Here is a 25,789-nt window from a genome sequence, read left to right as displayed (position 1 = left end):
GCTCAATGTCCCACACGCGAAAGAAATTAGCATACCAATAAACCCGGCGGGTAATGAAAAATATTCAATAAAGAACAAAGCGCGACTACAACTTCCAACTCGGGTGAAGTGGTAAAAAAAGAAGTTTTACACCTCAAGTAGATAAGTAAAGCTGCACCCTCACAGTGTGACTAATTGATAGATTCCAGCATTTTATTGGAAGTAGTCTTTGCCTAGCTACTTTTGTACTGTTTCAACGTAATCCCTAAGCCTGGTACAAAACTTTTTTAAACAAGCATTAGATGTTTCTTGATCAATGTTAATTAGATCATGCTATAAATCTAGCGGTACTGTACATGTGCAATGTTTGTTGAAACATTGCAGCCAGGAAAGAAGAGAATAATCAATTCGTTGCCCTTCACTTGACTTTTTATTCATATACCACCTGTATTTCTCTTTGTACCTATGTTTATAACAACATTATAAAGACTGACATTTTAAGTTTGGAACAATTCTCATTCAAGCTGGAATGAGTTTTCCCCTCATAAAGTCTTAGGGGAACAGCATCCATAATCTTTAATAAGAATCATGGTATAATCATGATATACTTTCTAATTAAAGATTAAAAATATGAATGCAGCAATGGCCAAACCTTGTAATCATATTCAAGTTTGAGTCTACATAAAGTGTTTTAAGTGCAACTTTAGAGCATCTCGCCGTAGGCACATGACATGATATCCCACCAAGTCACATTATACTGACACCTAACTGACCAGTCCTAGCATTATCCTCTTAATATTGAGCGCTAAGCGAGGAAGCTACTATTACCATTTTTTACGTCTTTGGTATGACGCGGCCATTGATCGAACCACCCGCACTCGAGGCGGACACTTCACCATTAGGCTACCGAGGTGGTTAGTATTTTTTTAGGTATTTTCGTGTATTATCGTCAAACCCAATGATTAAAATAATTGCTTTATTAGACTGAAACTTTACACAAGGCCTCCGAATCATTATATCTTCTAAAATAACCATAGTGAATCGAATATAAATGATAGCGTATTCGTGGGTTGTTAAATATCAAATGTCACAGTGGTTAATCTATGTAGCAACAACAACATATATTTAGCAGAAACTTCACAAATGGCTTCTTAGCCAGTGCTTAGGCACTGATAGGTGTTTCATATTTCATTGCGTCTCATGAAGAGACTGGATCAAACACTGGATCAAACCGATTTTGCTTTGTTGCGTTCTTAGGATCTGCTTATAGAAGTTTATACTTCTCACATAATCTTGTGAGTTATTGACCCATTAAACGTGCAAAATTTCTTTCACGTTTTGCATACGGAAATAATAAAATCACAATTTCTTGATATTAGAAAAATAAATTCAGACATTTCAATTGATTATGTATAAATATTATTACTGATAAATTGCAACTAATAATGCATATCTTTTAAATAGTTGTATACAATGTGCTAATGACAGTTTAATATTTTGCAATTTATTATGTATATCTTTTGAATGACAGTAATAATTCCGTTTCAATAGTTGATCTCTATCTTACTGACATCCTTTACTTTCATTTTAAAGTTGTTTGAACTTTAAATGTTAAAATATGGAAAATGTAAACTATGTTTTAATACATGTGTGCTCTATATGTTAAGGGTACTGGCTGCTAGATAATCTAGACGATTTAAATCAAAGGTTCTTCATGCACAGTAAGTAGCTATGTTAAAAAGTCCCATCTGGTCAACCTCATTAACAATTTTTGTACCTGACTGAAAAATATGAAACCCATTTACAGAATATATAGATAGTTTGTTGTGTATAAAATGTATTTAACATATATGACTTTTTATAAAACAACACCAGATAATTATAGGTTATTAGCTTTGTGTCGGGAAATATGCACGAGTTCTTCAGCGGAAATATTGCGCGACTTTAGGAATGCAATATTCTTCCGCTGAAGATAGAGTGCACATTTACCGATGCAAAGATAATAACCTTTTTATTACATACGCATCTACACGTATAAATATTATGTAAATATCATATATATGTCGTAGTCCAAACTGGAATCTAGGCTGATCCGGAATCTGCCTAGACCAAACTAGAATTCTAGTTTGGTTTAGATTGATTCCAGATCTGCCTAGACCAAACTAGAATTCTAGTTTGGCTAGACCGATTCCGGATCTGCCTACGCCAAACTGGAATCTTCTTGAAGAAAAATAATCAAAATCCATAAGTTCACTGAACTGAATGTCTTTAACATTCACACTTTCAACTATATTATCAATGCAACACCTGTGCCAGTAGTTAATTGTCATAAAAGGAATGAATTAGTATTATAATTAGGCAGTGGCTACGATTACGGTACCGTTATCCTAGCCTCCGGTTCTAGGATTACAGAAGTTCCGTATTCCAAAACAACCCTGTGAGGATAGGCTAGGATTACGGAAGTATTTAAGAGGCATCAAATATATGTTAGGACATGCATAAATGATGTTGTAAACTTATTTAAATAGCGATTTTTCATGCCCGCCTTCGGCATATTATTTCGTGTTATCTGTCCACCGTTTTGGGGATAATCTTAATGGCGGCGCGTGAAAATATCATAGAAATATGAGTGTCAAAGTTGGATTAAAAAAAAAATCTATACTTTGATTTTTTTTATTTATAACCATATTGTATGTTATTAAAGACCATTTGTGTTGACTTGATGAAAAAATTACAGGTATATATAAAACATAGTTAATTACAATGTCATTTATGCATGCCCTAACATATATTTGATAAATCTTAAATTACTTCCGTAATCCTAGCCTATTTTCATAGGGTTGTCTAGGAATACGGAACTTCCGTAATCCTAGAACCGGAGGCTAGGATTACGGTACCGTAATCGTAGCCACTGCCTTTTAATTACACTTTAACATGATGATATTACTTGCTTTTATCTTTTGTTCCTGTGAAAAATTGATTCTTCAGTTGTGCAAACTTGAAGATGAAAGGCCTACATTTATAATTGTTACTGTTAAATTAGATAATCTTCAAAAGGAATTGATAACAGTTTTTTAGGGGTCAAATATTTGGTTTCATTATATTATTTTGGGACAGGTTTTAAAAATACAATTAAGTATCCCTTGTAAATAGAGTTTTTTCCTTACAAGTATTCTTCAATGCTTTAATGCAAAAAATATAAACCAGAATATCGATTTTCATCTATTACAAATAATTTTTTTAAGTTCAAACCAAATATTCCAGTTTGGCCTAGGCAGATCCGGAATCGGTCTAGCCAAACTAGAATTCTAGTTTGGTCTAGGCAGTTCCGGAATCGGTCTAGACCAAACTGGAATTCTAGTTTGGCCTAGACCAAACTAGAATTCTAGTTTGGTCTAGGCAGACTCCGGATCTGCCTAGATTCCAGTTTGGACTACGACATATAATGTTCAATAGCCTGAATAGGATTGATAATACTGAACTAAATAGAAAAGAATAGTACAACAACACACACCGAATTACGTCACGCACCCGATATGAAATTCAGGCGTCAGTGTATGGAAAAATATTGACGTTTCCGGTACCAGTGTAACTTAACGGGGAATAGAAACAGGTATGTAATAAAGTAAAATACTGCGGATTCAACTTTCAATTTTACAGTTTGATTTTAAGTCAAAATTTCTGCTACATTTTGAAAATCTGTATTATAGTCTGTTGAAACACCACTTCCCATGCTGTAAAAACTACATGATTTAAAATTGTGGCTATATATTTTAAATAATCTTTATAATAATATAAATGTAGTTATTTTTTGTAATTTCCAGAAAATCGATTTTGAAATTTCTGAGTGCCAAATAATGCTATGTGACATAACTTTCACAAAAAAAACTTTGCGTTATATCTTATTAATCATTTTCTTGGTAAGATGTTTTTATAAAATAATATTTAAGGTTTAGCAGTATATCACAAAATAACAGATTTTTTTAGTAAATGAACAGGACCTTGACGCACAACTTATCTGTCCAATACATGCTTTACTGTTCTGTCCCACAGAGTTGGATACTTAAAATATTCTTAATGAGTTGTCCCCCTTTGAATAAGAATGTCATTTGTAAAGAAATAAATGTAAACAATTGTCAAAAACGATGTTTTACCTAGTAATGTAAAGTTTAAACACTCGCACGATGTTGCAAATGCATCAAAACGAAAACATGTAACAGCTGTTTCAAAATGGTGAGTTTTTAAAGGCGCTGAACTGTCCAGAAGTGTGGCCCCTTCATGCAGTCCCTTTCCGGAATTCAATACATACATGAATAAATTGACAATGATTTTGTAGAATAATATAAATGTTTCATATGCTGTTAAATTTTCATGTAAAACAATGCTTTCTTTCTATGATTTGATGACGTTTGAACTTTTTTCTCCGAAACATAGAAACTTATATGACTTCACTTGGAACAGTTTCGCACCAACGGTATGAGTAACAATTAGGGTGTATCTTTTTATAGAATAGGAATTTTTAAAATATTGCTTATCAAATAATGTTATCTGTTGTAGCTAGTATAAATTTGATAGATTTATTTACAGTCGAACTTCGATGGCTCGAACTCGAGGGTCCCGTTGAAATAAGTTCGAGTTTTCCGTTGTTCGAGCCATCCAAATGGCGGCCATTTTGAATTTGAGAATTCGAGAGCATGATGTGTTACAAACCTTACATCGTAATATATTGTCATATTGTACCTACATGTGTGTATGATACGATGATTTGTAAAAACAAACGCTGAAATAGTCTTTATTATTTATTTTCAAACATGACATAGATACGAAAAAACATAGATAAAACAGTAATATATAATCATAAGACTTTGGTGAAGACAGCATCAAATAAGAAGACATCAATAGCAAACCTTTATGAATCATAGTCCAGTGCAAATATTTTCAAATATAAACACGTTAAAACGCAAACAATTAATTCACGGACATGTACACAGAAATATTTGAAAACAGTACTAAATGATGTCACATGTAGACATAGGCTATAAATAGACACAAGAAATCTACACAACTAATGAGCATACGTCAGTTTATTCATAGTATCAGTGAGTCATGTACAGTATACAGTTTATTTTTTTTAATAAATCTTTGATGGAGGACTGAACCGCCGAACGTTTGTTGAACTCTAATTTTGAGAGAGATTTGTACATAGTTCTAACACATGAGATTGAGTTTTTCACATTTGATGATGGCGTTATATATTTTGTTTCTAAAGATTTTTGATCTTATTTTCGTTTTGTTCCTTGCTTTCCAGTAGCCGACTTAGCTATCCCCCCGTTTCCGGGTCCTTTAATAAGTTATTCAGCCATGCTAAAGCAGTATGAAAGTTAACATCGAATCTCTCGTTTTTATGCAGAAAAAATAAAGACAGACATTGCTCAATTATTTTAAATAATTTTATTCGTATTAATCAAAGCCCATTAAAGCATTGCAGTGAACGAAAGTCACTTTGTTTAATTTGTTTGTCGTATACCGACGCTAATTACATAAGCGTGTAAAAATTACGCACGCGCTGGTTAAAGGGGAAGTTTGGCGAATGTCAGGCAGAGGTGTGAAAAACTTTGTAAACACAAGCCATTCCGGCGACAAATTGGCTGTTCGACTGAATAGGTGTAATTATCACTGTAATTCGAAGAGTTCGAGCGATCCCTGGTGTTCGAAAGATCCGAGTTCGAGCCATTGAAGTTCAACTGTATTTTCTTTTATTGGTGTCAGTATAATGTGACTGAGTGGGGTATCATGTCACGTGTCTATGGCGTGATATTCCAGTGAGGCAGCACTATAAAGTTTTTGTGCTCATTGCTACAAGTAGACACCGTCGTTTATATGACTGAAAAGTTGTTGAAAAAGAAGTTAAACCCGAACACAAACATACGCATTATCCTCCTCCTGAAAAAATCTGTGATGCTCTTTGAACACTTTCGCTCTGACCATTCGTACTTAACACATCCCCGTTCGAATACACGTCCGCTTCCCTATTGGTTAGGTTTTTGAATGTAAAGAAAACCCCGATAATAAGACCAATTTGTAACCGAGCCAGGACTCAAATGTGGCATTTTATTGTATTATAGTGAATATTTAAGGTATGTACGGTTACATAGAAATCATATTGTACAAATTATACACTGATTTTTCTCGTTTTCGGGCGTAAATGGAATACATTGTATTTGTATATTTCATGGCTTTTTCAGAGTCCCGTCATTAATTGTATAGAAACATGGATACGATACATCTTAAGAGGCTTAGAATGTGTCTCAAAATAAAGTTTCCATTATCATTCAGGAATACCTGTCAAGCTAAAAATATAGACACTATTTATGTTAATCACTGATATCACTGAAAAGTCCCTCGAAAAGAAAAAGAATGCGTACCTATGCCTTACAAAGAAGCAAAAGCAGATTTTCAAATAATCTTAATTGCTGTCATGAAAAAAAAAAAAACAACTTAAGCGTAAGATTACGTGTAAGTTTTTCAACAGCGACATACTAATCAAAATGTATGCGAAGGCATATTATTGCTTATCATACGATTGATTCTGCCTTTGCGACCAGTGCCTGGACATCCGTGCAGTCTGACCAAGATCTGTACTGTCCGCCATTCAGTCTGTATCTTTTTGATAAGAACCCCTTTAGACAGTTAATGATACTGTCCAAAGACGGACATGTTTATTATAAAAATTTAGCGGGTCAAGGGTTAACAATACATACCTGGATGTAAGTTTGTTCCTGTATTAAGCTGACTGAAGTTTTGGCTGGTTGCTATTATATATCCAGTCTTGTCCTTCCGGGTAAAACCCGCAGAGCTGGGGATATTGTTGTCAATTTTGAATGACCACTGTTCGTGGTCGTAGTTGAACATTAGATAGGAATAAATTCCGTCAGAAATTAATATCGCCTGCATTGTAGCATTCTAGAAAGTAAAGTTAAATTCAATTTGGTCATATAGTATTTTTGTCTGAGTACAAACAACAAATGAAAAATAGTTCCTTTGTAATTTTTTAAAAAAAAAAAGTTGTAATTTTTTCAGCTCGATCTTGCACCATGCACTAACAATTGTATTGTTACATTTATATATAATATAACTTAACTAATTGGATAAATCATTCTTACGTGTGTTTTAATAAGCCTGGAAGGTTCAATGTAGGACGATTGCGTGACGTTAATCCAGCTGGCTACCAGTGCAACTCGTGGTATGAAATCTGTTAGATTAAGATAGTCAGTAAATTTACTTCCAAGATATGAAAGGTCTCTTTGCTGACTGTTATTTTGACGGTAGTTGGTATAATACTCAAACAAATGGACGTAAAGTCCTCCAGTTAGATTTGTAGAGTCAATATCTGTCCAGAAAGGAGCTATTACGGTATTTCCACGGCTATATTTCTTCCAGTCATCAGGGGTTTCTGGTCCATAGTCCTCATATACCGGTTGGTAGCCAAGTGTTAGAAAGCCATTCATATTTGGCTGTGAAAGAAAACAACAGAATCATTTTAAACTCTACATATTCAAACGGTAAGTTACATACATGTATTTTCATTATAGTCACCATCTTTGATTCTTTTGATTCTTTGTCTTCCTATCTATAGAGTCGAGCTACGCTCGTGTCATCATGTGAAAAGGCATTTAACTGGCTTGCGGAAGATCAGTGATGCGGCCCAGGTTCTCACTCATACCTGAAATAATTCTGGGAGTGTTTCTCTATCATAAATAATGGAAAGTCGCTGCATGACCCGTGTTGTGACTTCAAACTAAACATAACGCACAATTTTAACATGGTTCGATTTGATTTCCAGTTAAACAAAGGAGGAAATCAAGCTCTATATGTTCTGCAATAAACAACAGTTGACGCGCGGACCGTTAAGAGCGCATTGTGACGTCAATTATGACGTCAAATTGCCGCATGACGTCCGATACATTACTGCTCGGGTAAATGAAGTGCAGCATAATATTTATTAAAATATGTCAATGAGCATGTCAGAATGAAAACAATCAAGGCCTTCTTGTGATTTATCGTCCAATTTACCACGGTCCTTCGTTCAGATGCTTCTGTATTTAACCACTGGGGCTAACGCCCTTCTGGTTCAATTCCTGCGCATCTGAACTCTGAACCGTGGTTAATTAGACGCTAAACCACTCGAAGGTCTTGATTTTTTTTTCTAATTCTTACACGACTCGTATTAATTGCTATATAAAGAATTAGCAAAACAGTCTATACATGAATCTTCGATAAAATATGACTGGCTGATATAATCTACCCCCTACGAATGTAACATAAGAGATTCTACTTCTGTTCTATTACATACAAATTATTAAAGGGCCAAACTGTTGTAAACAACATTTCAAAAACAAAATTATTATAATAAAATGTCGTACTGACTTATGTGTGGGACCGTAAAATATGGGGCGCCGTTTTACTATTTTCTAGGCATTTTTTTTTTGATATCAAGAAATGATTTCTCAAAGCTCGTTAACAAAAAATGATTATTCTGTTCATAAAAAGTTTGCGAGCTGTTCGATTAATAGTTAACACATACTTCTCAAAACTCTAATAAAAACAACACTTTTTCATCACGGGGGTAAATTGTAACAGCATATTACCCGAATGACATATTAGGCTGAAAATATAACTTTTAAATGCGAATTAATTGCGTTGTTAGAATCGAAATAATAAACATGTTCCAATAATTTTATCAGTTAATGAAATATGGGTAGTCGTTCGGATGTGAATTCGTGCTTCGTACTCGTGATTTAATTATTACGCATCCTAACTCCTGCCCATATTTTATTAACTGATAAAATATAGGAACAGATTTATGATTTCTTAAATAAAAACTCTTTTGAACTCGTACATTTGTCGTATTTCTATGCGAACAAACATCGATGGCATTGAATGACAGGTATTCAAATGGTTGGGACCCCTGAGAATCACTTGACCATCCAAGCTATGGATTCGAATTCTCGGTTGGGATTCGAATTGTTTCATGTGAGGAAGCTATCCTTTTGACTTAAGGACGATCGATTAGTCTAACCAGTGCCCCCATCCCCTCCGCTTCCCCGATATTATACCAAAATATGCATCTGAGGTTTTCTTCTACCATCAAAAGCAAGAAAGTCGCTGTATGGTTTAAAATTGTATCAGTGTGACGTTAAACCAAACAAAAAAAAAATAGCATTGACAATTACTGCCCAAATACAATTTTAAAGATATGAAACCAATTTCCAAAGTTCGTCGAAAAAAAGTGGTTTCTATGTTGTCTTGAATTTTTACCATCATGTAGATTCTATAACATTGTTTAATGTTTATCCTGTTATAATTTAATATACATATTTCTGCAAGAAAAATATACTGTATTTTTGTCTTACGGAATTTCGAGATGAAAAATCAAGTATGGACAAAACTAAAATGTCTTATTCCTCGTAAATTAACTTAACAAATGCCAATCTAGAAATAGAAGCATTTGTTACAGAATATTTATTTTATCATTCTTTTTTATGTTTCTCATACACAGTAGATAGAAAGCATCGTATTTTCGGTGGTAAACAAGTTTAAGTAATAGCATATCCTATACGAATCAGCTACACAAGATCAAAACAATTTCAGGCAATGCTTAGGTCAAAATGTGAATGACCGTCCGAAATTAGGACATCTTAAGAATGTTTACCCTGTACGAGTTGTATTCATCTCCAAAATAAGGAAATCTGTACTTGATAGGCTGAGCGTCTATCAGTTGATTGTCTCCTCTGAAGGGTTTAACGACAGTTTCTAGATCTAAGATTACCTTTACTGAGAGAAGAGAGGTCACTTGATTAAAACAATAATTGAGATACATGTATAGCTTTATACATGTGTAAGTATTAATGTCATATTTAAGAAAAGAAAAAAAATATCTTTGGAATGTTTTGCATTGAACGCAACTAAGCAACATATTATCTGTCTCTATTCGCGTAAGGTACATGTAATGCAATGCAATGTGAAACAGACTAATTTTTCATTTTTACTTTTATCCCATGTGTCAAAGATCAAATTTTCATGGTAACAACATAAAACGTAATAAACATGATGGCAAAAATACCGTAACAATGTATTTTAGGATCTCCTTTTGGGAAACCATCATTACAAGTACAGTTGTAGCCTCCAGCATAATTTGTACAATACGCTTTTTCGCCACACCCAGTCGTGTTGCACTCATTTATATCTGTAATTATACCAAGTTCTAGAATGTAAACGACTAGGACATCCTCCGCAAAGCCTGCTAGAGACAAAGACAGATGTACTTCGACAGAACCTAATGAATCAGTAAAGAACACGAGAATTATTGCAGACAAAGTAAACTTAAGTGTTTTAATAATTTGATAAGGCATGATATACAAATATGTACGATGTTTTTGACTCTGTAACGCAACTATAACTGAACATATGATTATTAACATGTAAAATATGTTATTTGTTTCAACTGCATAATGAGTAAGAAATTATACCACTTTATTCTTGAGTTACATCAGGCTATTTTCTGCCAGTCTGCATAAACACTTTTAGAAATTCCATTTTATATTGATTTCACTTGTTGGATCAGTAAATAACAGGACTAATTCACCTGTATCACATGTATTTCCAGTCCAGCCTTCATCACATAGACAAAGAAACCCTCCTGGGTAGTTGATACACTGGGATCCATTCTTATTGCATGTGTTTGCACTGGCATTGGTACATTCGTTTTTATCTATATATACATATACATCGTTATAGCTTGTGAACATATCACACAAGTATGCCATAAGTACAAAAAGGTTTATCAATTTTAACAGTTCCTGGTCCGGTGCCCTTGTCAGTAACATCTTGTTGACTCGAGATATATTTGTTTTAAACGTTTCTGCAGATTCATAATTATTCAGTATATTTCGAGGAATTGAACATTATTAATCAGACCTTTTGTTTTTATCTATTATAAAAAAACATTTGAACATTTGCATATTAAATATTGTTCTCTCGCTCATGTACGTTATTGAATCGGTCAAGAACGCAGTTTTTATGAAAAATATGACAATGTGTGTAGTTTTATATCTGCATCGGTCGTGTCGCACTGCTGTTTAAACTATAATCTCACTAATGAATTAACACAGCACAATACGTGATATTGTCACCTGGCTTTGTGACGCTAAGGTTGCACTGTATTGTACCTATGGCGCATCCTACATTGAGCGTCTGCCAATGTATGTGATTTAAATTATTTTTGTTCCATTTTCAGTATCAGTAAGTTTATGATATCAGCAGGACTCCTGTTTATATGCTTTGTTGACCTAAACCTCATATGTAAGAGTATAATGACTATCTATCTTTAAGGTTATAATACTTGCCGGATAAGATTACGTAGCGAAAGTAATAGGAAGGTCATTTTTCTATAGCAACGTATAAACATCCGTTCACGAAGACATTGGCTGGATAAATGTACTTGTAAATTGATAGATTCCACCGATGGAGACGGATATAAATGTTACTTTCGGTTTCAGTGACACAACCGCCATCATTCGGATACGTCCGTGACTACGCTAAAGGAAGTGGCTAATCGTACGGTCCCGTATGAATAGTGAAATGAACCGCAGGTGGCTATTCGTACGGCAGTTTTGTATAACATTGTACTGAAGTCTTTCAACTGATATGTTTTCAACTGATTTCTTTACTTTTCTTTAATTTTCAGTCGCACATAAACAAGAAATGACTTCGAATATAGAAAAAGGCAATTTTATGTCTGCGTGCAATATTGTTGTCATCGTATGACACATATGTAATAAGTGTGAATAATAAAAATGTCATCTATAGAAGTTCACATCATCGTTTGAATATTATGTAATATGCTTACTTTTTCTTTCATATTTCGGTTGATAAGACTGGAACTAATTATTGACAGTAATAAGTCTTCTCTCTCTCTCTCTCTCCCTCTCTCTCCCTCTCTCTCTATCTCCTCTCTCTCCCCCACTGAAAACTAGAGACGCTGCTCAATATCTGAGCGTCACACTAAGTAAATACATGTATCTCATTTGGTCAGAATATGTTGATAACATCACATCAAAAGCAAACAATTCACTTAGATTCATCAGAAGGGGAAAAATAAACAAAAACAAAAAACAACAACAGGAAAGTAAAAGAAGCAGCTTACAAAACAATGTCCGCCCACAGCTTAAACACTGCTCCTCTATAAAAATGAGACTAAAATTTACATGTCTTCACTTGGTTCCGGAAGTGTTCCACAAGATTGGAGGACGGCTATCGTTGTTCCTGTATACATAAAGGGCCTACGAAGCAAAGCCAGCAATCACAAACCTATTCTCTTACTTGCAATTGCTTCCAACTGATGGGGCATGTTTTAGTATCAAATATTATTAATCATCTAGATAATAAAATTTGCTTAATTCCTTCCAACATGGCTTCCGCTCAAAGCACAGATGTGAATCTCAATTATTAAATTTTAGTCAAGAACTTTTGATAACCTTGAAGCTAGTAAATAGACAGACCTAATAGTAATGGACTTTATCAAATCGTTTGACAAAGTCGATCACAATCGTCTGGTCTACAAGCTATTTCAATTAGGTATATATAGAAAAACATCCATGAGGATTAAATATTTCCTTTAAATACGAACACAAAAGGTCTTCAATCAGATATACCACATTTGGTATCAGGGGTACCGCAAGGGTATGTCCTTAGGCCTTGCCTTTTCTTAACATATCAGTCACCTGCCAGGCTCACTTAAAAGCACCGTAAGACTCGTTGTTGATGATACAGTACTTTATCTCACTATAAATATCATGCATGATTGTGAGACTCTCTAGCAGTACCTCCATAAATTAGAGCTTTGGAAAAAAAAAAACGGTCAAAGGAGTTGAATTCCGATAATGCGAAGTGATTATTGTATATAAAAAGTAATAAAAAACATTGCTTTTCCCTATAAGCTACATATCCATGAATTTAAAATTATAAAAATGCTTAATATTTAGGCGAACCAGCAGTGTTAGATCACAAGAAAGACAAACAAGACCCTAAAATACATGAAAAGAAATGATCAAACAAATGATAAATGTACAAATTTAAGAAACTCCGTATAAAACATGTTCAACCATTATTAGAATATTGCTCAACTGTTTGGCATTCAACAATCTCTAACATATGGAATTGAAAGAGTACGAAAGGCTGCCGCCAGATATGTTCAAATCAACTATGTCTGTAGATGAAGCATCACAGAAATGTTAACTGTACTGGCAAACGTTAGAAACAAGGAGAAATTTCACATCCCTACATCCCTGATTCTTTTACATAAAATCCGTCATTCCATTGTTTTTTTTTGTAGATCACCAGTACCGGCTAGGCTCTCAGGACCTTCACTTTTATATTCCCTCCTCTCGCACCCATTTTCACAAGAACTCATTTTTTCTCCCAAGAACCATTAGACTCTGAAACAACCTACCACATCATGTTAAATCTAGTGCTACTCTTAATGAGTTCAGGAGTGGCCTAGATTACTGATGTTCAAACCTGAAATATATGTTTTATCATCTTTTAACCTGTAACTTGTAATATAATAATGCTGATTTTAAAATGGAATTATATGCATTTTCCATAAAAAATCAAGCTTAAATAGATGAGTATGTAAAAAGGGTAGAGGAAATCATAGCTTTTAACCCAACATACCAAACTCTCCCTGTTACCAGTACAAAATAATAAGTTTCCAAATATGACTTTTCTTATTTTGACTGGGGCAGTCTTTTTAAAAAAAACCCGTCAAACTGCAAGCAGGAGTTGCTTCCCTTCTACTTCAGAAATTTCTATTTTCAGGTAAGGGAGACCATTGCGCAGAAGATTGAAAAAATATCTACTATTTTATCCGTCCAATTTCTTTATTTTTAAAGCATCAGCTTCAAATACTAATGCCATTTTAATATTGCACACTTTTTTGTTTGTTTGTTTTGGGTTTATCGCCGTTTTTCAACAGTATTTCAGTCATATAACGGCGGGCAGTTAACCTAACCAGTCTTCCTGGATTCTGTACCAGTACAAACCTGTTCTTCGCAAGTAACTGCCAACTTCCCCGCATGGATCAGAGGTGGAGGACTAATGATTTCAGAAACAATGTCATTTATCAAAGAGTCACGGAGAACATACGCCCCGCCCGAGGATCGAACTCACGACCCCGCGATCCGTAGACCAACGCTCTTACTTACTGAGCTAAGCGGGCGGGTAAATATTGCACACTAATTTGTGTTTTCAATAAATGCTTAATCATTAAAGTGTCGACCAGACAGTCGCCTCCCAGTCACAGTCAGTCATTGACAGTGGGGACTATCTAGTTCTGGCTAACATAACTTAACTTACACTGTTTTTATTTTCTGATGGTCGCATTCATTAAGTCATGGCGAAACCCCATTTGTTTAACTAACCAGTATCAAACCGCAACATCTCGCAAAGTCTCTCGTGAGAATCTCATGATGTCATGCAACAGTTCAGAGCACGTGGTTATTCTTGAAAATCAGTTTCAAAATATTACCTATTTATGAATTTAATTTAAACACATAAAATCTATAAAACAACATACAATTTCTCAGAAAATATGTCAATAAATAACGATTCACTACCGCCAAGTGGTTTTTCAAAATGAAAAGTACCCTGATCAGGTGACAATTGCAATGACGGACAAAATATTGCAGACAGGGGTACCAATTTAAACTTGTGTTCAAATTATGTTGCATGGATTATTTATGCCAGATCAAAAGGGAAATTGATCAGAAATATTGTATAGTAAAAGGTGAGTCCATTGCATTTGATATAATTATAGCGTGACAGACTTCTGGAGCGATTCCTGGTTAGGTGTCAGTACGGGATTCATTTTAGCTCAGAGATCCGTAACAGCATATATAAACATCTCTGAGCTGAACTTTTAGCTAGGGACTACTGTGCAGATGTAGACAAATTGATTGTGAAACGTACGGGACCGTAATACGAGCCACGCTAAATGATTGTTCGTACGGGACCGTACAAAGAGCCACGCTTATCTATTTAAAGAAACAAAACAACAACATGTCTAGCACATTCGTATCGCATTTTCTGGTAAACTGCCTTTCCTTTTATTTAACAACAGGCTTTATTTTATAACATTAATGTATTGTTTGTAGAAATGGCATCGAAAAGCAAAATATTTGTAAATTTCTGCATTTATCCGCCGTCCTTACACAAAATCCTGTTACGGCCCATCAGCCATTGTTGTTTTCGACGTATTTAAATTTTTGTGACACTGTTTTCGTTGGTTTACGGAATTCGGCGAAGCCTGGCGAGTGAATTAGTGACCGGCTGGTCATTAGATATTTCATGGTTTTATATCCATTCGTATCTCAACAATGTTTGGCCATCCAAGTCTAACTAACGGCGAATTTGTTCATTAGACTGTTTTCTACAAATCTACAAAGTTATTTGCTTTATATTAACGGTGATATTTAACAGGATTATAACTTTAAGAATAATGCTAACAATACCGGCAAAAGTGTTTATCAAGTATATAGTGCATTTTTTTTTATTTTAGCGTGTATAAGACTATAACAGAGAGAATAAGAGGATAACAAAAAGATCTGATTTTCATTTCGTTAATATTTGTTTTATGTCATTAAAAAAAACATTGGAGGCTAGACAAAAATATTACGAGACTTAAAGACGACGTCTTTCTCACGAGCTCTAATGAAATTATCCTAAAGACCTAGACTTGAAAAAAAGCGATATACAGTCAGGACAACACGACATTTGCATGATGTCGACATGAAATGACTTCTATAGAATTTGTTTAGATTCCCTTAAGTATTACTTTTGAAAAAGCTCCAGTCTACGTATTACTGAAAAGTAGTATCCTATGTTCCGTCAGCATGCGAATAAATCAAAAAGGGAGATAATACCTTCACAATTGAGTCCTATTCCTCCTACAGAGATGTCTCTGAACCCTTCTTGACACTTGCACGTGTACGACCCGATAGTGTTTGTGCAGTCTGCCCGTCTATGACAGTTTGCGGTATATAGATCACATTCATTTATGTCTGTTATAATACATGAGGACAACAATTAAGTATGATTCAAATGACCGATAAAACAAAAAGCCAAGCAAATTCTCGTTTACAGAAATAATAGCCCTTTTCGTTTATTTGCAAATATAGATATATTTTAGGCAGACACACGATGCAAGAGGTCTGCAAAATATTATAAAAAGCATCCTAAGGCACCCAACCTCGATTTTCTGCAACATTCGTTCTTATATATCATGTAAACACATAGACCAGGAGCCTCCGTGACTGAGTACTTCAAATCACTTGCCCCTCACCAATGTGGGTTCGAGCTTTACATAGGGCATAGAATTCTTTAGTTGAGGAAAAATAATATCTACGTAAAGACCCGTTGGAAGCATACAATGCAAACAAACAAAATAACAGTAAATTCGATTTGATTGAGTCTGTTCATGAGAGGTAATGAAATGTGCAACACCTTTCACGCCCAAAGCACCGGCTTTACCGGGATTCTATTGTAATAAAACTGAATGCACTCCATTGTCCCAATTGACCAGAAAATATAACAACACCGAGTACAACTACGTGGATGTTTTGTAAACACACCTACTGTAGACCAAAGTCTTTGCCTTTAGAGTAACTATACTATCTGAGAACTGCAGAGAGACTTAAAGCCAGATTAAAACTGTTTGATAAATTAAAAATTCGTTTTAAGCTTTTCACAAATTTTTGTCATTGTGTAACACTCTCATGTTTAACATTGATAGAAATTAGTTTACAAAAATATCAAATGCAACGAATAAAGGGCCAGGGATTCAGTCCCATTTCTGTCCATTTTTCATGAAATTGTTTAGTTTAAGACAGGACATAATTATCATTGATATGTTTCTTCCTGAAAAGAACGATTGCAATAGAAACAGTGAATCATACATAGTTCAAACGTTTAATTCTAACTTAATCGGTACTTCCAAAAAACAATGATATCAATAAAAATTACCTTGCAGGATACATGGTAGGCTTCACTGGGCCCTGACCTGCTGTGAAATTATTAATATTTGCGTGGGACAAAGTTTCTTTTCGCTGATGTGTCAATCCACAAGATTTAATCCAAACAAATATGTAAAATTCCCATTCATATCCCTACGAAATCCTAGTTTTGGCCAAGAACACAAACTTTCTTAACGGCTAAATTCAATAATTTCACATTATTGCAAACCGAGTCGTATTATTTTAGACATCTTCCAAGGGTACGGGAGCGGGATGTCCGGGCCCCACAGAGATCCGTACCAATGTGGGGTTGATGAGCCACCAACTTGGTAAAGAATAATTACCGATTAGCTTCCTGCCTATTGTCTGCCATCCATAAAGAACGATTCGAAATGCAGATTAGAACATAACAAAGGCGGTCCAAAAGGATATTTCAAGAATAGTGACACTTTATTAAACAAATATTTAATTGTTAAAACTGTATGTATAGTTTCCCTCTGCATGATGCATATCTACTTAAAAAAATACACATTAAAAACCATAGGAAGTCATACCTCTGCACTTCGGTGGCGGACTACTCCAACTGCCAGATGAGTTACACGTAATAAACGTTTTTTCAGTCGTTTCGAAACCAGGATCACATTCGTACGTTACATTATCATTAAAGAACGTCTGACCGTGAACCGGTGAGTAGCTACCATGAGTTGTGCTTCCTGGCTCACTACAATCTTAATGAAAACAGAATATTTTAGAAATGGTGTATCCAAAACAGTGATCTGCCGTACATGGTCTTGAATTTAGATGCGAATGAATAATATCACTGTAACAAGTTGTGGAGAATTCTAACACGACCCGATTTATTTTCTTATCAAACAAAGAAGACTGGAGCTGTACGATATTGTGCAACACAATCACAGTTTGTATGTCACAATTATGAAGTGATTACGTTAAGCGTCAAAGCGGTATAGTGATTTTCTCTTGAATATAATCATTATTTGTCGCCCAGATACATATCATTATATCACTCGGGCTGTAATAATAATAATAATAATAATAATAATAATAATAATAATAATAACAATAATGAAAATAATAAAAATAATAAAATAATCTTTATCTAATGAAGGTAAAATGTTCATAACATAAAAATGCATTGCATACTGCTGCGCCCTAGTGATATAAATTCTTCTGAAGTCCAAACAATGATTTTATTCAATGTCAGTGTTTGAGATATATTTTTTCTTAATTATAAACTATACATTTGAAGATATTTACCGAAGTCCCTGTTTTATTTTCCAGCGTTAAATAAACGCATTAGAATATAGACTATAGTACTGATGCATTTAAAAACAAAAGCAATTCCAATCTATTTATATAGCTTAATTAAAGTTACAATTAGATACAGAGGACTTTATGACAGTCTAAATGTTTGAACAAAAGTAAAAGTACAAGTGTCACGCGTCACGCGTCATATTAGTAATGCCTTACAGAAAGAAAAGTGAAACTACACGAGATAAAGGCATGCGCCTTGTGTCTTTTCATTAAATATTGAAATATATATCAAAAGTTTCATTGAGATGTCTTCAGTACTTTTTAAATTACATTCCGAACAGGAAATATGAGAAAATATACAATTTGTAGTGTTTTACAGACAATACAATTTGTAGTGTTTTACAGTGTTTTCGATACATTTACAATCAATGCATGGATCACACAGTTACTATTGTCAATCTAACATACTGATGTATCTGTCATGAATAGTCATTTGATGAGTATGTATGCTATTACAGAGTACATTAACTCACCAGATGTTATATAGCGAACAAGAAATGTTATGTCCCAGCGCTAATATAAATAAACAGGATGAAACCAGTATAAATTCTAAAAAATGCTTTGTACTTTTTATCCATGCCTGTTATAAATTCCATTATAGGCATACAAATAGAAGAACAAATCAAGAATGATTTGATAAAGTTACGCATTTTATACCCATAAGAAATAATGTGTTCTATATGCATTTAGAACAATTATCAATTCATTTACTGTATTCTTTCGTCTCGTTTTATTTCTTTGAAACTATGTTAAGCGTTGACAATACTCCTTAACGCCCGGTTTCAGCGAGTATCAAATTATAAACAGCTAACTTTTTTATATTTAATAGACAGCATCAGAAATAAAATGTATTGTTTCTCAATGTATCCTCCGCTCAAAATTGTTTGTTTTCATCAGGTGATGGAGCGCCTAGCGATATAACACGTTCACTGAAGTGTGTTACACACTTACAAAATAGCCCACAAACTGACAGTAATAAAAGAAATTTTACGGAACGACTTCGAGACAATTTCATATCAAAATCACTCTTTATCTACAGCTGTCCGAGGTTCTCAAAATTGACAAGCTCAGTGGATCGACTTAATATCCTACTGATTTGTAAACAAAATTGGCAGTATTGTCTCAGTATTGTGTTTTTATTTTATTAAGAAAAGAAGGAAAAATAATTCTGAAATAGTGTCAAGCAATCGCTTATTTTTCTCTGGCCATAACATATAGAGACTTACCCTAAGCCCTCTTTACGCATGGGAAACAATCACGGGAGTTTAAATCGGCTTAAGTAACTTCAATCACTGGCCTAAATTAACGCCGTTTTAACAAATAAGTGCATACATATTTGGAAAGTTTCTCGGTAAGACCTACCTTTCTTTTCACATTGGGGAATCGGCCCCCAAGTCATGTTTGACTGACACATAAATGTAAGTGAAACAATGTCGTTTCTTTCCCCTTGTATTCTATATCCTTCCAAACAATATGCTGTTGCAGCTGACAGATAATATGTGTCAGAAGAGCTATTTGTCAATGACACGTTCTGCCATCTGTTATTCTGGTCCTTTTTAGGTAACTGACCACAGTCTGTAAGGCATGAAAGTACATGTACATATCAATTTCGCATTTACTACGAATGTCTAGCTGGCAACAACAAACAAAATAAAAATACATATAACATATTTGATGATATATATTTACAAAATGAGGGATTTTATTTACACTGTTTTGTCCAACTATCTAGTTTATAATAATCTATTTAGCTTGACTGTGATGATTGCTTCGAGCTTATTTGAACCACTTGACAGTCCCCTTTATGGAAAAACCAGTACTGGTGTCATATGAGAAGGCGAGATTGTGACCCCAGCTCCAACGTAAGACCCCGGATTCAGCAGCCGACACCTTAACCACAAGACCACCGCTCGCGTCCAATTAATTGAATATAGAAAAAACAAAAGGATGCTTTATCGCAAACGCATTCACACCCTTGTAGCTTTTTTCCCCAATGTTTGTGTCAAATTTTCAAATTGTCTTGTGTTGTGCCATATATAATACTGATTGTCGTCAAAAATTTCTCTCCATAAAGCTGTGGTTTGACTTGAACTTTCCTGGTCAATATATTCAATCTTTATATGCCTGTTCGAGGTTGAATCATACCTGAAGATAGGAGGACTGGCTACATTGTAAAGCTTCCAAAGAAAGGAGACCTCAGCGACTGTCAGAACTGGAGAGGGATACAACTTCTTTCTTTACCCAGCAAAGTCTTTACCTGGGTGACACTAGAGAGGACCAAAACTGCCGTTGACACCACACTGAAGCAGAAGCAAGCAGGATTTCGGACAGGAGATCATGCATAGGCCAGATTGCAACTCTACGCACCATCATCGAGCTGTCGCTTGATTGGCAGTCACCGCTCTACGTCAACTTCGTCGACATCAAGAAGGCGTTTGACATGGTGGATCTGGCAACAATCTGGCGAATCCTCAGATATTATGAATCCCTCAGAAGACCATTAATATCATCCAGAGCCTCTACAGGAACACCAGCTGCAGAGTCATCCACAGTGCCGACCTGTCGCCGCCTTTTGAGTTCAACACCGGAGTCAGGCAAGGATGCCTGCTATCTCCTCTTATCTTTTCGCTGGTGATAGACTGGGTGATGAAAACCAGCATGTACCAACCCAAAGGCATTCAGTAGACTCTCATGGGAAAACTTGAAGACCTTGACTTTGCGGATGACATCGCCTTACTGTCACATTCTCATGGTCACATGCAAAACAAGACAGAGTCTGATCAACGTTGCCAGGACAACAGGACTAGAAATCAACGTAGGGAAAATTAGGAGTCTACGGGTCAACGCCATTCAGGAAGCACCTCTCATTATCAATGGACAACCGTTGGAGGAGCTTGACCACTTCACCTACCTTGGCAGCGTTGTCAGCAAGACAGGAGGAGCCGACGAAGACGTCAAGTCCAGGATCGGCAAAGCACGGCATGCTTTTGTCACCATAAGGCCAGTGTGGAGAAACGAGAACATCAGTCTACACACAAAGCTAAGGCTGTTCCACACTAAGTCAAGTCTGTGTTGATGTACGGTTCGAGGACCTGGAGACGCACAAAGAGCTTAGACAGCAAGTGGCAAGTTTTCATTAACACCTCTCTCCGCCAGATTTGCGCATCAGATGGCCAGAGCGTATAACCAATGATGCCCCGCACGAAGCAAGATCCAATAAAAAAGATCTAATAAAAAAGACTATCCAGATCAGGAAGTGGAATTTGGTCGGACACACACTGCGCAGATGACAGGGCAATATTCCACGCCACGTCTCGGACTGGAACCCACAAGGGAAGTGGAAAAGGGGACGACCAGTCACCACCTGGAGAAGAGCTCTATAGGCGGACCTCAGACTCATTAACATGAATTGGGGTGAAGCTAAGAGAGCAGCCAAAGACAGAGGGAGATGGAGAGCGGGCCCTATGTTCCGATCGGAGCGAAGAGGAATAAGTCAAGTAAGTCAAGTCGAGGTTGAATGAAAGGTCTTCAAAATTTATGAAATTTATCAAACCTAGTCTGTTTATTATTTTGTTTGGTTACATCCTATGTGTGCATGGAATCTTCTTAAAGAAATCTTCTTAAAGACATTCTTATTGATTGCTATTGATAGAACTAATAAACAACACTTTGTGAATTTTGCAAACTAATCCAGAAAAAAAAAATAATAATAAAAAATAAATAAAATAAAAACAATAAAATCACACAATTTAACTTTAGTAAATAGCTAGCATCTAAGCAGTGCATATATTGATTTTCAATTCAAAAAGTAGAGTAACATCTTAAATGACGTTCAGTTTATGTTGTTTTAAATATTAAAAACTTTTCTTGCTAAACCCCGTCCCCACGTTTTTAAAGCTGATTTCATTACAATAAAGCATTTCATTGAAATGTATCATACAACACTTGCCCATAGGTAAATTTCAGGAATTGTGTTGCCACCTAGAAGTGTCTTGAGTTGTGGTTTATTGAGACGGGTCGATGCAGGGAAACTACTTTACTTTTGATATTTCATTTTCATAGAGTCAAAATGTGTGAAATAATTATTTTCAGACGATTATTGTTATTATTGATCATCAAAGATAGGTTATAATAATACGTTTGTAATTATTTGTTTCATAAAATTACTTTTCTTTATAATACCTTTTCGTTTGCACTCCTTGAAATCACTGAACGATGCATTCTCCTGACACGTTATGCTTTTATGTTCATGTGTGGTTGCATTCCTTTCAAAGCCATACCCGCCCTCACAGGTGTACTGAAGGGTTGTATTGTACGAAAGCTCTGTTTTATTCTTGACATCAGTAACAATCACAATGTGCTTCTCGTGAAGTGTGTCTGGCAACTGGCATACTAGAAAAATTAAGAGTTTATCCGTTCAATTTAAGTATATCTAGATTGTAATGCATTACAAATAGTCTTTTTCTTCAGACATAATGCATGAAAATGTTAATCCGAATTTCATATAATTATCTAGTTAAGTCTGATAGCACAATTTTGCTAAAATTCATTCCTGTTTAGTTGACTGCTCATAAAAAGTGTTTCTTATAATCAATCGTCGCCTAAGCTTGAAGCTAACTAAACTTAGCAGATTCGTCACCTGTATACTGTTACACAGTTCCAAGGTGAGGCGACTTCATAACCAAACACTGAAATAAAAACTCTAGGTACCCCGATTTTCAACGACAGTTTAACGTGTTTCCAAGTACAGACATACAAATGTCTTTCAGAGAAAATATATCCAAATCTACAAAGTATTATTGTATGAAATAAAAAGTAAGAAAAGTCTATTCAAAACATTACATTCTACAAAAAGTTGAAATAATACTTTGCGCATAGGCAGTTTAAAATTGTCTGAAAGTTTAGTCAAATTTATTGTCTTGAAGTCTCATTTTTCTTTTGTAACTATAAAAACACATCTAAAAATCTGCAAAAAATGTAGGTGTGTTTTACTATAGGTACAATTTTCATTGTAATTAAAAATTTTATGAAGTTTAATATATGGAACTTTAGCCAACAGACATGATAATTTATAAAAAATATTTACAATTGTGCCCGAAGTTCATGTCAGTTTAAGAAGTGGTGGTGTTATTATCAGATTTACAAATCGGGCTTTGCAGACCCCTTGTTTAACGAAATTCTTAACAATTTTGTTCTGTGTATATTATCACTAACTACACGTCTTATCCAAAAAAATATATATATTGCACAAATGAGCCGTGCCATGAGAAAATCAACATAGCGGGTTTGTGACCAGCATGGATCCAGACCAGCCTGCGCATCCGCGCAGTCTGGTCAGGATCCATGTTGTTCGCTTTCAAAGCCTATTGCAATTATAGAAACTGTAAGCCAACAGCATGGATCCTGACCAGACTGCGCGGATGCGCATGTTGGTCTGGATCCATGCTGGTCACAAACCCACTATGTTGGTTTTCTCATGGCGCGGCTCGAATTATATTAACAAAATGTACATGAACGGCATAATATTTGGCGGACATTTTGTTCGCCATTTTGATTTACGTTCTTAGTAGAAATGTAAGCTCTGCTATCAGGAGACTACAATTCTGCTTGAACAATCACAGAGTTTACACATGATCAACTTAAAACTCCAGGAAAATTCTGCAATAACAATAAATACTTGTATTGTTCTAAGTATCAATTTAAGTGAATGACTTTCCTTTCCAGTACCTTTTAGTTTGCAAGTCTCGAAATGGCTGAACGATGAATTGGCCTGACATCTAATCGTTTTATTCTCGTGCGTGGTTGCATTACTTTGAAAGCCATACCCGGCTACACATCTATACAGTAGGGTGGTGTTATACACTAAGTCTGTTCCATTTTTGACATCACTTACAAACTCAACGTGCACAGGTAAGTCTGGTAACTGACATACTGTAAAAATGTATAACCGTGTTAGGAAATATAACATTTATATAAGAAGTATTATAAGGAGGCGAACTATGTCTCAACATAAACTCGATCATTGCTAACCATCAATCTGCTAAAAAAGAGCAAATCAATATGCAATGCTGCGCTATATTTTCAATATATTGCTTTAAGTTTAGAAATAGTTTCCAAGGTTGTATACATAGCTTGCAAGAGAAGAATTTTCAAGTTTAGATTTTATCTGACCGGCAAAACTACCTTACTTATAAGTGCAAAAGAAAATGCACGCAACTACTTATGAAGTAATGCCTTTCTTTTGAACAAACACAATGCTCTTATAATAAATTGGATATCAACATGTATTTTGAAACTGCTTTCATCAAATATGATAAAGCGAATAAAGAAATATTTTGTTTTCAATGAACATGAAAAATAGCGTCTAATGACAAACTGTACGTATGCCGGGCCGCCGCTGACTCAGGCCTACCTTGCCAACACCACTTACCCCACAGAAAAAGATTTTCATAGGTATCAAACTGTTTGGTATGACGACAAACTGAGTGAAAATAAACAAAAATGATGCCAACATTTCATTGTCTGCCCCCCCACCCCTCCAACAATCCCCACCCCAAGAAAATGCGTAATAAAATAATAAATAAAGTTCACAACAGGACCGCAACTCCAGAAGGAATAATTGTAATTCCCGGTAATATATGTAGTACACTTCATGTTGATGATGCATACCAAGTTTCATATTAGTTGAATGGAAACGCTATGAGAATTGAAGAACACACCCTAAAAACAAGCGCATGTCCACTTCATGTTGATGATATATGCTATATATCATTTCAATACACAATGTTCTGATGCAGTTGTAATGGCATGGAAGAAAAATAATCTGTCATGTTCCAAAAAGGACATACATAGTATCATAGAGGTTTCATTTTTTCCAGCGTTAGTTTTGAGACTGTAGGCTGGCACATACCATTATTGCCTTCCCCATCCTATTTAAACAAGTTTCGTAAAGTAATTGGACTTCACCTGCAAAAAATCTTAATGATATCTTATATTTTTTATTTTCAAATTTTCTTTATGAATGGAGAGTTATAAACAAATGAACCTGAAATACCGGTATGACATTTATCAAGAAGCAACGTTTGTATGTCTTGTAACTCATCCGTGTTGCATTTTCCCCTTCAACCCAGTCCTTCTCTATCCCCTACCCCTTCCTCCTCCTTTTTCCTAAAACATTTTCTTTTGCATGAATTAAAATGTACTTCCTGGATTTTTGAAGCAACAGGTTTTTACTATTTTTCCGTTACAGATTCTTTTTGTTGTGGGACTACTTTACAAATGCATGAATCTATGGCTGTGTTTTTGGTGCTCTATACATCCGAGAAATCTACCCTTACCTTTTATCTTTTATTAAACAAAAAAATATATATATTTGACGGAATAATGGACGGAGGACGCTCTGTGATCAC

General features: G+C 35.1%; 1 protein-coding gene across 1 annotated transcript in view; it reads right to left on the bottom strand.

Annotated features, from left to right (window-relative positions):
- The window catches only part of LOC123560918 (uncharacterized), a 62,474-nt gene that overhangs the window by 7,334 nt on the left and 29,351 nt on the right, over window positions 1-25,789 (bottom strand). Inside the window, exons 7-16 of the mRNA XM_053516818.1 lie at window positions 24,108-24,311; window positions 22,563-22,772; window positions 19,743-19,955; window positions 17,603-17,776; window positions 15,960-16,097; window positions 10,625-10,750; window positions 10,103-10,225; window positions 9,692-9,813; window positions 7,143-7,493; window positions 6,741-6,942 (exon numbers count right to left, since the gene is read on the bottom strand). Coding sequence (XP_053372793.1) covers window positions 6,741-6,942; window positions 7,143-7,493; window positions 9,692-9,813; window positions 10,103-10,225; window positions 10,625-10,750; window positions 15,960-16,097; window positions 17,603-17,776; window positions 19,743-19,955; window positions 22,563-22,772; window positions 24,108-24,311 — 1,863 coding nt within the window. The remainder of the gene's footprint in view (window positions 1-6,740; window positions 6,943-7,142; window positions 7,494-9,691; window positions 9,814-10,102; window positions 10,226-10,624; window positions 10,751-15,959; window positions 16,098-17,602; window positions 17,777-19,742; window positions 19,956-22,562; window positions 22,773-24,107; window positions 24,312-25,789) is intronic.

Source organism: Mercenaria mercenaria, chromosome 10 (assembly GCF_021730395.1).
Source record: "Mercenaria mercenaria strain notata chromosome 10, MADL_Memer_1, whole genome shotgun sequence".
Taxonomy (NCBI): Eukaryota; Metazoa; Mollusca; class Bivalvia; order Venerida; family Veneridae; genus Mercenaria; species Mercenaria mercenaria.
Note: the sequence above shows the minus strand (reverse complement) of the source record. Positions and strands in the feature narration are given on the sequence as shown.